The sequence below is a fragment of the Mastigoproctus giganteus genome, chromosome 8, assembly GCF_048544385.1.
Source record: "Mastigoproctus giganteus isolate SK-2022 chromosome 8, ASM4854438v1, whole genome shotgun sequence".
In the NCBI taxonomy this organism is placed as follows: Eukaryota; Metazoa; Arthropoda; class Arachnida; order Uropygi; family Thelyphonidae; genus Mastigoproctus; species Mastigoproctus giganteus.
Window position 1 is genome coordinate 148093082 of NC_143582.1, and position 17595 is coordinate 148110676.

The 17595-nt window shown below is 37.2% G+C and overlaps 1 protein-coding gene across 1 annotated transcript in view; it reads left to right on the forward strand.

The window, feature by feature from the left end:
• Positions 1–17595, forward strand: part of RNaseX25 (Ribonuclease X25) — a 161994-nt gene that overhangs the window by 13633 nt on the left and 130766 nt on the right. Inside the window, exon 3 of the mRNA XM_090379814.1 lies at positions 10693–10739. Coding sequence (XP_090235940.1) covers positions 10693–10739 — 47 coding nt within the window. The remainder of the gene's footprint in view (positions 1–10692; positions 10740–17595) is intronic.

Here is a 17595-nt window from a genome sequence, read left to right on the forward strand (position 1 = left end):
GAGTCACCTTAGTAAAGTACCATTCACTATACGATGTGTAGTAAGTGCCGATCATTGTGATCACATTTGTGAATTGAATTTTAATTCTATTAAACAGATTCTAATTAGTGAAAATAGGAGGAATATTATCCACAGGCTATAAAAGTAAAGATATATTAAGCACAAATTTACCCTTAATTACCTTACCAGTTAAAAAAATAAATGATACGTGAAAATCGGAAGAATTAATACGTACTGTAATATGTACATACTAACTAGTTGACATTTCTGTTCACTGACATTTGTGGGTGGGGGTTAAAATTTAAAACAGTAAAAAGATAAGCAATCAATAACAAAGAACATGGCACACACAAATTGCAAGTAACACGACACGTGCAAGTGAGAACGGAGTAACAAGTTACGAAGCTTTAAAAATAGGAATGAAGAGAAGATTCTGAAAATTTATTTTTTTATATGATTGAAGATTCCATAGAAGTGTAAACACATTTCACTATAATAACCCACATAATTCCAGCTGTTGGTATTATCGCAAATTCAGTAAGATCGAGTTTACTATCCGTTTATGATAGATTGCACTAACAGAAAAGCCCAATAAGCATGTCTGCTAATTGTTTTTTTTTTTTTTTTTTATTTATTGTTTTATGGTTGTGACCTCCAGAAATCTGACCGAACCACGTGGTACAGTCGGAGACAATCATAGGGAAATCTCCAGTGCTGCCATCTCCTGCGCCAATTAAACAGCACGTTGTCCCAATTAAGCGAAGTAAACCCTGGCTATTTTCTCGATTGGATTCTGTTTTTTCAGATTTGCCCAAATAAACTGGTGGCCCAAATAACCGGAATCCACTGTATGTATGTATGTATGTGTATATATATATATATATATATATTGAGAAAGGCAATATGTGGGAATTGGTAATTAATTCTCTGAATTTTTCATATTTGCAGTATTAAATGGTTTATTGAATCCAAAAGACAGGATAGGCCTACCCTGGGTGGCTACTCTTGAGCTGGCTTGTTTAGACAATATTAGTTTTGCATTGTTAAATGCAAGAGCATTGGTGCAGTTTTTGGCCTCTTCTGTTTTATTTCATTTCTATTTCATGGAAAATATTATTTACACAAAGGCAAATTCATTCAATTCAATTCACTAAAGAAAATTGTTTAGTTGACATTTTTGATCACTGTGGAATTTGTCAAGACAGGTTGCTATTAGAATCCCAGATTTTGACAGATATTTAACCACTCTGGGACTCCAATATGTCGACACCTTGTGTAGTTTTATTTAGTGAAACAAATTTCTTTGTATCATTATTCTTCTCTTTCTTGGCGATTCCTTTCTACGAGGGGTATTCAAAAAATAAGTTACACCTGCCACTATCGCTTGGTATAATTGTGCAACAAATGTGGTGCCTGCACGGAATGGAGTTCATATCGTGCGCCCCCTGGTAGGTGAGTTTCGTTAACATAGCGGTAACAGTTGTGTAGGGCCAAGTGCTCATAATGGCACGTCAGCTAGAATGTTACTCAGAGTTCAAGATATGCGGAACAGTACAACTTTTGTGGGTGAAACGTCTGAATTGTTCCGAGATTCATCATGAAATAACAGCGGTGTATGGGGGAAATGCAATGTCGCATCCAGCCATAGTGAACTGGTGCCAGCAGCTTGAAAGTGGTCGCACAGAATTGATGATGCTGATTGTAAAGGAAGGTCATCAACGTCGATCCGTGCAGACAACGTGATGCAGGTTGATGAAATGATTCACAATAATCGAAGATTGACAGTTGCAGAAATGGCAAAGGAGTTGGATATTTCGATAGGCAGTGTTCATTCCACGAACATCTTGACTATCGCAAATTGTGTGCACAATGGGTTCCTCGTTCACTGACAGACTAACACAAAGGTCAAAGTTTCTTGTCTTCTCTAGACAAGAAAGGTGGTCCAAATATTTCTTTGGCCTATTCTGTGGAAGGCCATGACTTCTTACACCATATCATCACTGGCGATGAAACGTGGGTGCACCATTTCACCCCAGAAAAGAAGAGAGCGTCTGTGGAATGGAGACACACAACATTGCCTGTGCAGAAGAAATTAAAAGTTGCACCATCATCAGGAAGGGTCATGGCCACTGTGTTTTACAACTGTTTGTTTGTTATTTGGTTTTTAGGAGCATTAGCAACTAAGGCCATATTGCTCCGGGATATGCGGTGGTCATTCCCTGACCTTTCCGCATCCTCCGTATTTGGTGGTGACGGGCTCGAACCCCGGTCTAATCAAGAAGCGTGTGCTACGCACTGCTGCTCCTTCCCACCTGGCTACGGAGGCTGCTGTTTTACAACTGTGAAGGAGTTGTTTACATGGAATTTATGGCAAAAGGCACAACAATTAATGCTGCCTCATACTGCCAAACATTACAGTCTTTGCGAACAGCCATGAAAAACAAGAGTCCTGGAAAGTTAAGCAAAGGTGTTGTTCTCATTCAGGACAATGCCACGCCACACAATGCACACACAACATGACATTTTCTCCAAAGTTTTGGATGGGAGGGTATGGAAACATCCACCGTACAGTCCTGATCTTTCGCCTTGTGTGACTATTGCATCTTCGGCAAGCTGAAAGAACATCTAGGGGGACAACGATTTGCAAACAATGAGCAGGTGCAAACAGCAGTTCGACAGTAGCTGAATGACCAAGGAGTGGTCTATCATCAGGGAATTGAACGTTTAGTCACACGTTCTGAGAAATGGTTACACTAACTCAGTGACGATGTGCAAAAGTAGTGCAAGGTATGTGCTTTGCATTGCTTAATGTTACATACCTCAATAAATGTCTCTTGGGCTACAATGGTCAAGTGTAACTTATTTTTTGAATTACCCTCATAATTCTCCCCCCCCCCTCTCTCTCTCTCTCTCTCTCTCTCTCTCTCTCTCTCTCTCTCTCTCAGGGTAACTCAGGAATTTTTTTTTTTTTTTTTTGGCTGGTGCAGCATAAACCTCAGGCTTCCTTGCACCATATGGCTAATAATAATATAGGAAATATTTTTTGCCCAAGATTTTAATTTAGTAAATAAATTTGATGAATTTGAAGTGCTAGTCAAAACCTCAAATGTAGACAGATATAAAGAATGCAGAATTTGAATATATGGAGGAGTAGAACAAGTTCTACAGAAAGGACAAACAGGATAGGAGAGATCTACTCTTAGTGCATCCAGTTGACATGGGTAGCCAGTGCATGTTGAGTCAGTTTGGTATGACATAAGCACTGGGAAAGCAAAAATGAGAGTAGGAGTGTGTTATAGGCCTAATGATGCTGAATACAACAAACAACTGTACAGAGCAATAGAGTGAGCCAGTAAATCAGATCTTATAATGGGGGATTTTAAATTTCCAGATATTGACTGGAACGTGTGGGTTGTCACTCACACACTAGCAGTCCAAATTAATTCAGTGGATTTATTGGATGACTATTTTCTGCAGCAGCAGCAGCATGTTAGAGAGGCAACAAGAGGAGTAATACTTTTGATCTGATTATCTCCAGTGATTATTTGTACATTAAGAATTTGCAGATAAAGGAACCACTCTGTGGCAGTGATCAGTCTTGATTTGGGATTTACTTAAAGATGTAAAGGGAAGAGTTTTTGCTTTTGTAAAGTTGACTACACTGGTAGTGTAGTAGTAGTAGTAGTGGCACATGATGGAAGAAAGCAAGTGTAGGAGCTTATGCAGCATCAGCCAAAAAAAAAAAAAAAAAATCACACCATTCCCTCCAAATGCCTGTCCAGTTCCTCCTTAAATTTATTTAACCTATCAACTTCCACAACGACAGATGGAAGTTTGTTCCAGCAATTAACCACCCGCTGGCTAAAGGCAAATTTCCGCACATCTATTCTACATCTGTCCTTTCTTAATTTGAACTTATGTCCCCGTAGGTTGGTAATCTGAACAAGTGGAAGGATCCCATCAGAATTCAGCGTGCTCAACCCATTCAAGGCCTCATACACCTCAATCAGATCACCGCGCAGGTGCCTAGTCTCCAGCCACAGCAATTTGCAGAACTTAAGCCTCTCTTGGTAAGAGAATCCCTTCATTCCCCCTCACCAATCGTGTTGCTCTTCTCTGTACACGCTCAAGCAAATCTACATCCTTCCTAAAATGAGGCCTCCAGACCTGTACGCAGTACTCAAGGCGTGGCCTGACCATTGCCTTATACAGAGGGACAATCACCTCCTTTTCCCTGCTAGCAAAATTCCTATATATCATTGACAAAACCCCATGACCCGCCCTAGCAGCCTGTCTGCACTGCTCAGAAAACTTCATATCTAACTGCACAATTACTCCCAGGTCTTTTTCATTTTCTACCACCTTAAGTGTAGTACCACACAGTTGGTACGTTTCTCTGGGGTTACTTCTACCCATATGGAGTACTTTGCATTTGTCAAGGTTGAACTTCAGTTGCCACTTCTTAGCCCATCTGCACAAATTATCTAGATCCTGTTGCAGTAGCACACTGCCATTACTGTCATTAACAACCCTGCCAACCTTTGTGTCATCTGCAAACTTCGACATTAAGCCTGATATACCTTCATCAATATCATTGATAAATACACAAAACAACAGTGGACCCAACACCGAACCCTGTGGGACTCCACTAATAACATTAGTCCACGAAGAGCAGCACCATTGATTACCACCCTCTGTCTTCTCCCACTTAACCATCCTTTTATCCATTGTAGCAACTTACCCTTAATACCATTCTGCTCCAATTTGTACAGTAGTCTTCCATGCGCAACAGTGTCAAAAGCTTTCCTGAAATCCAAGTATATGATATCAAAATTATTTTTTGCATCCAGTTCCTTTGTGACCACATCATAATAACCAATCAAATTTGTCAGACAAGACTTTCCCTTAACAAACCCATGCTGTGTTTGAATTATTGCTGCAGTCTTGTCTAGATGATCCTGCAATGCATCTTTAACCAGCGACTCCATTATTTTACCCGGAACAGAAGTTAAACTAACTAGTCTGTAATTACTTGTGTCATCCTTCGATCCACCTTTGTGAATTGGGGACACATTTGCACATCTCCAGTCCGTGGGAACCTCCCCCGAGTCCAAGGATGCTCTCATAATTATGGCTAAGGGTTTGCTTAGTTGCTTTGCCGCCTCCTTTAAAATAACTGGATAGATCCCATCCACCCCAGGTGCCTTTCTTGTGTTTAACTTCAACAATTTCTCCTCCACTTTGCTCTCAGTTATTACAAAATCATTAAGCACACTGCTACAATTTGATAACCTTCTTCCATTTTCAAATTGTAATAATTCCTCACGTGTGAATGTAGATGCAAAATACTCATTCAGTTTGTTTGCTATCTGAGCAGGATCATCAACAGTCGAACCATTGCAGTGGACCAATCATATTCATCCCCTTCCTTTTAGAGTTTATATAAGTAAAGAAATCCTTGCTGTTTTTCTTAGCATCTTTTGCCAAAGATTTCTCGTAATTCGCCTTCGCCTGCCGAACCTCCTTTGTGACCTGATTACAGACTAGCTTATATCTGCCACAGGCTTCTGCGTCACCTGATAATTTATATGCATCCCATGCATTTTACTTCTCTGTCACGAGTCTCATTAGTTCATTTGATAACCATTTAGGCCTAAACCTTGAACAATATTTCTTAATCGGTATATAAAGTCTAGTAGCTTCCACGATTAATTCTTTGAATGCTTCCCACTTAGAATTTACTATTTGTAACATCGTCAGTTGATCCCACTGTACAGAATTTAAAAACTGTCTGAGACCACTGTACTCCCCTTTACGGAAGCAAAAACCCTTTCCTTTACCCCTGACGGTAGTTACCTCTTTGAGTAAATCCCACTTCAGCACACTGTGATCACTGCCACCTAGTGGTTCCTTTATCTGCAAATTCTTAATACACGAATGATCACTGCTGATAACCAGATCAAGAGTGTTACTTTCTCTGGTTGCCTCTCGAACATGCTGCTGCAGAAAACAATCATCCAATAAATCCACAAAAGTCTGACTAGTGTGTGAGTGACCAACCCACAAGTTCCAGTCAATATCTGGGAAGTTAAAATCCCCCATTATAAGACATTCTGATTTACTGGCCCACTCTATTTCTCTGTACAATTGTTCATTGTACTCATTCAAGTCATTAGGCCTATAACACACTCCTACTCTTATTTTTCCTTTCGCAGTGCTTATCTCACACCAAACTGACTCAACAGAGCACTGTTCATCTATATTAACTGGGTGCACTTCCTTTGATTTTATGTTTTTCTTAATTAACAGCATAACACCCCCTCCCTTTCTGTCCTGTCTATCCTTTCTGTACACATTGTACTCCCCAAATTCCAGTTCTGCATTCCTTATATCTTTGTGACACCACGTCTCTGCTATCCCAACAATATCCGCCTTTGATGTCTTGACCAACACTTCAAATTCATCAAATTTATTTACTATACTTCTAGCATTGGTATACATGCTCCTATGCCTATTCCTTGTTACCCTAACACATCCCATATACCCAACTATTCCATGATGACTGCCATCCGTCCCTGAAACCCCCAACACCCCTCGCTCCAGGTCGCTTCTTATTCTAATAGAAGTTGTGCAAGAATCACCTTCACCTCTGTTAAACTATTAGTCTTTGTATCCCCCCAAACTAGCAGTTTTCCGACCCACCTAACACTGCCTCGATAGCATCAGCAAATATTCTTGCACCCTTTCTATTTAAGTGTATCCCATCCCTGTAGAAGCAATCTCTCCTGTTAACAAGTACAGTCCAGGCTGAAAAAAATTCTACCCCTTGAGCCTTGCACAATCTTTCCAGGGCCGAATTAATCAACAAGGCTCTCATCATGTACTCCCTCCTATCGTGTCTGGGCAGAATTGCAGACACTTTCAAATTCAACCCTATTTCACGGCTTTTTTTCAACAGTGACCTGTACTTGTTGAGTAATTCCGCTGGTCTCCTACTCTTAATATCATTAGTGCCAACGTGTACAACTATATCACCTTTTGTGCCCTTGAAAGGTGATATCCGCTCTACGTCATCAACCTTTGCCCCTGGCAGACATACCCTGGTCCTGTTCCACCTATCCTTTTTACAAAGGATGTTCCCCGTTTCCCTGACAATAGAGTCACCAACAACTACTAGTTCCTGTGGGACCAGTGCATTCTGCCTTAGGGGTTGCCACTGTGTTGCGTGATGACCAAGTGCAAGCTCTGGCGTTGATGTGGGCAGCTGAGAGCCTGATGGGGCCCCTCAATTTAGATCTTTCGAGGGCATCCACCCTGTCCTTCAAACTCTCATATAGGCCCATAACAACGCTGAGTTGTCGCCTGATTTCCTTACACTCCTTACATCGCGCACACACACAAAGACATCCCCCATGGCAATATCATGTTCCGTTCCAGAGAGTTCGGCAAACATTTCACAAGTTGCACATTTTTTTAGGCTGTGATGTGTTGGAGAATTGCCCCCCCTCAGTTCTCTCCCGAGTCACAGCACTCCTGCCACTTTGTGCCCGTTGCTTTGCTGCTCTAGTCTGGGGCATGGTAGTTTAAATTAATAAAATCAATAAATTAAATATCAATAGTATTTGAATGGAAACTATTAAATAGAAACAGTGAAGCGTATTACTATATAATTATGTGTTAGAGCTACCTAGCTACCTCAATTAAAAAATTTGAATTCCCTACCACTATATCCAAAAACAATGGCTACAAAAATGGAACGAAATAACGGTTTTACCTATCGTAAGTAAAATCCACAAAAACTCTTTATATAAATTAAAAATAAAAAATAACCAGCGTAACTATAACTATATGACTACGTATTAAGTACAATATAAAATAACAATCATGTAAATAAAAGGCAAACACTTATCGTTTTTGCGGACCCTGTAACTGACAGCTGTAACTTTTAAAGAGATTCAGCGCCCTGGTCTTGGACTGTTTTTAAATTCTATACAGGGGGACCTACTGATGGTGTTACCAACACAAATTCTAAATGAATGAAAGGAAGCATTCAAGGAATTAATCATAGAACCTACTAGGCTTTTCATACCAAATAAAAATACTCTTCGTATAGGCCTAAATGGATGTCAGATGAAGTGATGAGACTCGTGACAGAGAAGAAAAATGCATGGGGTGCATATAAATTATCAGGTGATCCAGAAGCCTATGGTTAGATATAAACTAGTCTGTAATCAATCACAAGGAAGTTAGGCAAGCAACAGCAGATTTGATGAAGGATGGAAAGAAAAACAGCAAAGTCTTCTTTACTTATGTAAGCACTAGAAGGAAGGGGATGAATAAAATTGGCCACTTGATAATCCTGCTCAGGTTGTTGACAAACTGAATAGGTACTTTGCATTTACATTCACACATGATGAATTCTTTAGAGAAGGGGGAAGTTGTTTTCCCTGGAGGTTTAACCAAGAGAAAAGTGGAAGAGAAATTATTGAAGTTAAACATAAGAAAGGCACCACCTGAAGTGGATGGGATCTATCCAGTTATGTTAAGGGTTGCAGCAAAGGAAGTAAGGAAGCCCTTAGCCATAATTATGAGAGCACCCTTGGATTCAGGGGAGGTTCCCACAGATTGAAGATGTAAATGTATCTCAAATTCACAAAGGGAGGTCAAATGGTAACAAGAGTAATTACAGACCTCAGTTTAATTTCTGTTCCAGGGAAAATAATGGCATCACTGGTAAAAGAAATAATACAGAATCATATAAGCTGCAATTATTATACTTCAGACACAGCATGGGTTTGTTAATGGGAAATCTTGTCTGATCAATTTGATTGGAGACTACGATATGGTCACAAAGGAACTGGATGCAAAAAATAATTTTGATATAATTTACTAGGATTTCAGGAAATATTTTGATACTGTTGCACATAAGACTGCTGCACAAATTGAAGCAGCATGGCATTAAGGGCCAGTTGCTACTTTGGATAAAGGGATGGTTGAGTTGAGACAGAGTGGTAATCAAGGAACACTGCTCTTCATGGACTAATGATATTAGTGGAGTCCCACAGGGTTTGGTGCTGGGCCCTTTGTTTTCTATATTTATCAATGATATTGATGAAGATATATCAGGCTGTTGTGTCAAATTATGCAGATGATATAAAGGTATATTGAATACATATTTGCAAAATTAAATGCTAAAGCATTTAATTTTGCAAAAAAAGACTATTTGAACATGTATTTGCAAAATTTAATTTTGCAAATACATGTTCAAATAGTCTTTTTTTTTGCCTATTGTGGATTAAAAAAAAAAAAAAAAAAAAAACCCAGTGTGTGTGCTCTGTGCGCATAAAAGATGTTTTATTTTATGTGAAAACATATTTAGGAAATGTACACTTGAGATTATATTTTCAACTCTTTTCACAGTTCGATAGTAGACGATGAAAGAAATTAAAAACTGTTTAAATTTTTAAAATCGAATAGCTCGAACCAAGTTATGAATGATGCAACACTTAATGCTCATGCCTACTACTTACTCTACTGAATCAATGTTAGCGACCGAGTTAGTGTCGTTTAGGAAGTGACGTCATTTGCATCTTACATTTTCGTTACCAGTCGGTTTTAATTTAGTCTGAAATATTTAGTATGAATGATGTAACATTTTATGCTCGTGCTCGCTACTTACTCTACTGAATCAATAGTGAGTCGGCATCATAGTGTCATGTAGGAAGTGACATCATTTGCATTATTTCCATCTTTTATTTTTGTTACCAATCAGTTTTACTTCAGTCTGAAAAATTTAGTAGATGCTGCCAAAGATGTTTTCACATAAAAAAAAAAAAAAAAAAATACCTCTAGTTAACTTGGTTGAATTTTTAACTACAAACTTTGGGGTTTTTTATTTTTTTACCCTGGTCAGACTTTGATGTGACATTCATATGGCATTTGTAAAGTGTGTTGTTTTTTTTTCTCTTTCACTTATGGGAAAAGATTGCTGTTGGGAAGTATTGAGATTAAAAAATTCAAACTATCCTTGATTACAGCTGCAAAGGTGTAATATGTTGAAGAGCAGAAGGAAAAAATTGTCATTGCCTGTGATAAATTTCTCTTGAATTGTTGTTTATAGTCGTTAATTGCTTCATTCCATTCATGTTATCTGAAGAAAGTTGTATTGAACTATATTCATGTAACTGAAACTTATTTTTTATATTGAATGATATTTTTGTATTAACTGTTCCTTATTAAACAAATAATTATACACTTGAAATGTACTTATCCTGTTACATTGCGCAAGTGGGTCAATATACATTTCTTGTCAACCAGTGTATAGGTATATTTTATGGATCTTAAGTTCCAGGCAAAATTTTTTTATGATGGGATTCTCTCTCTCTCTCTCTCTCTCTCTCTCTCTCTCTCTCTCTCTCTCTCTCTCTCTCTCTCTCTCTCTCTCTCTCTCTCAGTGCAGAATAAATTCTGTTTATTGCTTCCTTTAGCCATTCTAATAATGATATGAATATGCTAAATGAGCAACTTACTCATTTGGTGTATTAAGCTGTTTTAGTCATTCATTTGTGAGAGTAATATTTTATGTAGTTTAAATCTTGAAGTTGTTCAGGTGTATTTTACCCTGTTACATAATAAGTTGGATATGATTAGAATAATTTATGCTTGCTAATCATATAATTAATTTTTTTTTAGTGCCATATTCCATCCAGTGTTTGGTATTGGACAATTCATGGTTTATGGTAAGTAAAGATATAAATTAAGTGAATTGATTTATTTTTTGTCAAAATGTTTTCTACAAGAAAGACTAAGTTAAGTTAAGTATACTGCTAAAAGGATGTCCATATAAAAATGTGAACTGATAAATGTGCAGCCCTACCTCACTCTGCTTTAACCTTAAATCATTTTACAATGCTTGCTCACTGCATATTTCTCCGTTTTATAGAAACTTTTTATTTCCATTCAAATATCATTGATGTAGTTTTCTGAAATTTGAAAAAGCATTTTTTTAAGATCAGTGCATCTTAAAAACAGGTTCTTGTTATGTTCCTATAACTTTTCTATTATTTATCATAGTATGAATATTTGATCCTGACATGCCCTCTTTGGCATAAAGCCTGGCTCTTCTTCCTCAAGATTATATTCAACAATACTTCTCAACTTCTAAAATATTTGTACTGATTTTTACCAGGTATACTAAGAAATTAAAGTACTCATTTCACATGAAAGTTTCACATTCAGCTTTATTTCTCTTTTCATATATTGATGCAATTAAGGCTTTGATTCAGTATTTTGTAACTTGTCCTTTGAAAAATGGCCTCTGGATAATGTGATATAACTTACTATGACACTTTTTTTTTTCTTTTTTTTTTTTGTCTGGCTTTAGTATTTCACTACCTCAATGTGGGTACCTATACATGGTTAGGGGAGCTCATAAAGATGCTGCTGGTCCTCCAAATTAGCATAACTGGAATCATTACTCATATCCTCAGGCTAAGCTAGGAATCCGGCATGTTTGCTATGCACTGCAACTGATGGAAATTTTGAAAGGAATGGGGATCCTGGTAATTGAGGGGCCTCAGTTATAGCACTCTAGTTTGGACTTTGCTTTCAAAGACTGGCTTGCTTGTCAACAAGATCAACCATTCTGACAACACCATGGTCCTACCCTCTGATTCTGATGAGCAGGATTCATGCTGATTGGGGTGATCATTAGCATTAGTAGAGGCATATGATGCAAGAAAGCAAGCGTATGCAGCATCAGCCAAAAAAAAAAAAAAAAACTTCCACTTCACCCCTCCATTCGTTCAAAATACCTGTCCAGCTGAGCCTTAAATTTATTTAGGCTATCAACTTCCACAACAAGGGATGGAAGTCTGTTCCACCAACCAACTACCTGCTGGCTAAAAGCAAATTTCTACACATCTATCCCACATCTGTCTTTCCTCAATTTGAATTTATGTCCTCTCAGTTGATTATTCTGAGCAAGAGGAAGAATCCCATCAGCATTGAGAATGCTCAAGCCATTCAAGACTTTATACACCTCTATCAGATCACCTCGCCGGTGCCTAGTCTTCAGACACTGTAATTTGCAAAACTTAAGCCTTTCTTCTTAAGAGCAACCCTTTGTTCCATTCACTAATCTTGTTGCCCTTCTCTGTACTCGTTCCAGCAGCTCTACATCCTTCTTGAAATGAGGCCTCCAGACCTGTATACAGTACTCAAGGTGTGGCCCGAACATTGCCTTATACAAGGGAATAATCACCTCCTTATCCCCGCTAGAAAAATTATTGTATATCATTGACAAGACACCTTGAGCTACTGTAGAATACAACTTGTCGTATGGGAAAACTGGGTTTATGAAGTTTAACTTTTCCAAAAAGTAGAGGAATATAATAAGTCCTAGCTTTCGGCTCTTTTAATTGGCCATAGAAATAAAATCACTCTTACGGTATGAAATTAGTGTTTTGTTATATCAATTTACTAAATTCGTAAATATAGATAGGTTTATCTCACTGTAGGTGGAACTGTCCAATATAATAGAGTCCGATTTGTTAATATAGTCCAATTTATTCAGAATAACTACAGTGTCCCCTTTATCTGCTCTTTGGATGATAATACCTTTGTTTCCCCCCCCCCCTAAGATTACACAATACTTAACTTCATTGTTATACATTCTGGGTAACCGAAGATTTTTGGGGTCATTGATTGACTTGCTGGACCAATAAGTCTTTTTGTGGAATACTGCGGAAAACAAACTCAAATTCTATCACAAATTGTGTCTTAGGGAGTTTACGTGGGGACAAATTAAAATTTAGTCTCTTTGATAGGAGTGTGATGTGATCCTCTGTTAACACACACACACGAAGACAGATTAGTTACTTGTTTATATGTCGACTCATTATACGTGTAATGTGATAGAGAAGAATGTGTGTGTAAGCTAGATTTTTGTTATGTGCAGCCCTATTCTCTTTGTGGAGGAATAGCAGAAGTGTCCGTACATGTTTGAGCGACCGCTTGTGTAAACATTTCCAGGTTGTTAGTGGGTATGTTTCATCTGTACAAGGGGGGTTTTAGTAACGTTTATTCGAATCCAATTTGAAACTGTTAAATGCACTTAATTTATTTGAGTGCCTATTTTTTTTATTTCAGTGGTCAATGCATACTGCCTCAAATCCATAAAGGTTTTCAAAACTGACCAATTGTCTTAATGTAAATTTTTTTATTATTATTATTATTTTTTTATTTTGTCACAAAGTATGGTAACCTGGGAATAATAACTGCTCTTCATCGAGAAACGAGAATTTAAAGCAAGTTTAATAATACGGCACAATGTGGCAAAAGCAAGTTTAGTACCTGGAATCCTACAATTAAAATTAACCTTAGCAAATTTTGGAGGAAGAAATATAGAAACAAAAGCTCTAAATTTCACTCTTACACAAGATATGTAAAAATTACAATTTAAATTTAACATTTACCAAAGAACCCAGCAATACAGGGATTTTCCTGCACTACAGAAGTTATCATCCATTTTCTTATAAAAGGTCCATAATATTTAACCAGTTCATTAACACTTACAAATATTCTACTTCTGAACCCACCTTAGACTTAGAAATTGATATACTAACCAACAGATTTTTAAATAAAGTCTATCCGCTCTCCATTATTAATCAACTCAGATTACCATCTGAAAATAAGTCAGAAAATACGATACTATTAATAAAACCAATAAAAATACTTTTTATTTTTATACTGTACGTCGAACAATGGTATAAGCAACTCAGTAAACACTTTAAAGATACAGAATTCAAAATTGTAGCCAGGCCTATGCAGAAGCTCCATAATATATTGAAAAATCACAGTACTTTTTCGGTATAAGTAAATGATCTTGTATACAATATTTTTTTGTAGTCAGTGCGATTCATCGTATCAGGGGTCGACTCTGTGTATTCTAGATTTATGCAAGAAACAACACACCCCTTTGGTCTGCAAATCACATGCAGCCGCATCGGAATTGGCTTTTCATGCCATCAGTGAAAGTCACGCATTCCTATTTAATGAAATGGAAATTTTAACATACAACATAATTACATAAAATTATCGATTGCTGAAACCCTTGAAATGAAGTTGCACACAAATTCTATTAACATGCACCGTCCTTACCTAATTTCAGATTCTGGCCTTTCTTTATACATGCGCCAATACAAATAATCTCTCCATTTAAGAACTTAGCACTCACACACACACACACTTCGCGTTATTTCTGACCTGTGAACAAGACGATCAGTCAAAAATTGTGTGTTTATCCAAATTTTATAATCATGATTTTAATTATTTATTGTGGTAAACAGTTTTCCATTTTTAGTTATTTTAATTATTCTGACACAATGTCTTCTCACGTTGTGATGGTCTTGTTGAGTTGGTTTGATGTGTTTCGGAGTTGGGTTGGGGCTCTGGCTTTTGATTCCATTGTGTGTCAAATCAGTTATGTCTGCTATGAGTGAAAGAATTCATCAAAATTATTTTATCTGTTTATTTTATTTGTTTACATTTGGAGAGCATTGACTGGAAGCATTCTACGCAAAAGATTGAGGTAATCCCTTACTCTTTTAAATAAATTTACATGATAATGAACTGCCGCCCCGTGCCCTTCACTAGTTTGTTCTGTATAAATTGCTTGATTGTGGGCATAGACATTTCCTTTTGCAGATTAAGTTAACGTAACCTTAATATAATAATAACGTATGGTTATGTTACCGAAATTGACTATACTCTGCAACAACTATAAATTAAACTTTTATTTTTAAACAGCAAATTGCATTCTCTTGAAAATAGCATTTCACCTGAAAATCAATTGCTGTTGCCCTCCAGTCAATGGCAATAGCAGTTGGCCACCAAGAAATTGCACACTCTTCCTCATACAAATTTAGGTAAAAACATGTAAGGACAGTGTAGTTTAAAGATAATAAAGCACTCAAAACATATGTTGATATTATTATGTTTATTTCCAAATTGGAAATATATACATAATGGGGTCAAACATTTCATGGTATTTTTTTACCACTTCTTCAATGACCACAAACACAATAACTAAGGGTTATTATTATGGAATTCTTAAAAATTTTTTAGTAGAATTAAAAGTTTTAGTAAAACAAACTAAGATCTAATTGAAAGAATTTTGTTTTAAGGTTAATTTTTATATAGTAAATAAAAATACAATGGGCCCTCGACTTACAATGACATCAACATCTGATCTATTCTCAGGAACCGATATACCTTCCATAAGATCGTTTATTTTACGGACCAGTGATATTTGCAGGTACCGATGGCTTTCTGATATGGGTGAAATTTTTCAGACGTATGCCGCAGGGACCATCACTTGTACGATTGTTCTCAATCAATTAGTCTTTTTTATTGTTCAACAACGTTATTTTTCAAAATGTGGCACGTGGAATGTAACTCGTATGATTGTTTCAGATCTGTGATGATCTGAAAATTAAAGTTCCATCAACCAGTTGCGGTACTTGTGCGCTTTGACGACTTTAAAGACAGCAGAGGCTGGTTCGAATGCTTCAAAAAAAGGTTGAATATACAAAGTGTTGAAAGGCATGAGGAGGCATCCAGTGCTGATAGAAAAGCAGCTGAGACCTTTAAAATTGAATTCCAAGAGTTTGTTGATTAGGAGGGGTTATCTTCCACAGCAGGGTTTTAACATTGACGAAACCCCGGCCTATTCTGGAAGTGAATGCTCAATGTACATCACTAAGGATGAGGCTAGTTTACCTGGGCATAAGCCTATGAAAGATAGGCTCACTCTCCTTGTTGGGTGCCAATGCCTCTTGAGAATTTAAGCTGAAGCCTTTACTTGTGTATCATTCTAACACTCCCAGAGTATTTAAACAACAAAAGGTCGACAAAGGCATGCTGGGAGTGTTTTGACACAGTAACAAGAAGGCCTAGGTTACAGAATGTCTTCAATGAATGGGAGCTTGAAGTTTTCTGTCCTTCAGTGAAGGGTTATCTTGAGAAAAATAAGCTTTCTGTGAAGGCACTGCTCCTGCTGGATAATGCGCAAGGCCATGATCCAAACGTTGTTCAATCTCTTGAGGTACAATTTGACTTTGTTCAAGTCAAATTTTTGCCACCAAACACCACTCCTCTTTTTCAATCAATGGACCAGCAAGTGATTGCAAACTTCAAGAAAATTTCCGCCATGAAAATGTTTGCAAATTGCTTTGCAACGAGTATTGGTGAAAATGTTGTCACCCTCAAAGATTTTTAGAGGTTGAAGATCAACATGCTGGATTGTGAGGCTGATTGCAAGTTGTTGGAATGATGTTTCCACCAGGTGCTTAAATTCAGCCTTCAAAAACATCTGGCCTTTAATTATTCATAATGTTGATGGATTTGAAGATGATGGTGCTTTGACAAATGATATTGTTACTATTGGTAAATCAGTGGGTGTGGAGATTGGCGAAGAGGATGTGGAGGACCTTATTGGCACTCAGCATGAGCTAAAAGCAGAGGAGCTACAAGAATTGGAGAAAATTATGGAAGGTGACACGGAGAAGAGGAAGAAAAAGACACCCAAAACGTGTCAGCTGAACAGTTGAAGGCTGTTATTTCTTGTTGTGAGCGTTTAAGAGAAGTGGTAAAAAAAACACCCTGACATTGAAAACACTGACTTCATGATGTGCAAAATGGAAGACAGTCATTTCTGACTTCAGGAAGCTACAAAAAAGTTCTCATAAACAGTCCACTTTGGACAGTTTCTTTGCCACTGGCAACTAAAGACTGAAAAGACACCTGACACTTGATATAGTCCCACCACCACCACTACGCCACTATTGATTTCATCAGCTCTGCACTTCGTCTAAAGTAAATGCTAATTTATTGTTTTTTTTATTTTAAATTGTTTTATGACTATTCATAAATAATTTTTATAAAATGCTAATTTTTAATGTAAAAATGAAGTATAACATGTAAGAAATACCTAGTTTGTGTTGTTGGGGAACGAATTATAGGGAATCAGTGTATTATTGGTTTCAACTTACAATATTTTCAACATTCAATGGGTTTTGTGGAATGAATTACCATTGGATGTTGAGGCCCCCACTATAATATGTAAATACTTACCAGCTGTCTTTGTAATATCGCCATCACAAAAAAGATCACTTCGTCACAAGAACTTGTTGATTTGTTTATGGGTGAAACTTATACTGTGGTTTACTTAATCTCGTTAGCAAATGGTTTGGTAGAAAAGAATCTAAGGGATTATCTTTTATGGTCTCATTCCTAAGATTTCTGTCCTGAGGGTATCATTATTTGCAGGTATTGACTTAATGGCTTAAAAGTTGATAAAGTTTTCTTCAAACAGCACAGTTTATCTGCACATCATGCCACTCAGGGAATACCTAAGGACAGTGTTGTTACTGGTTATGTTAGGGAACTCGTTCTCAACAGTGATAAAATAAAATTTTATTTTATTTCAAAATAACATGTTGTGCTTTGGTTGGAGTTAATAGATGTTAGAGCTGCAATGACTCAATCTGTTCTAAATTATATATCAATTAGTTAAGGAAAGGAGGAATTATCTCT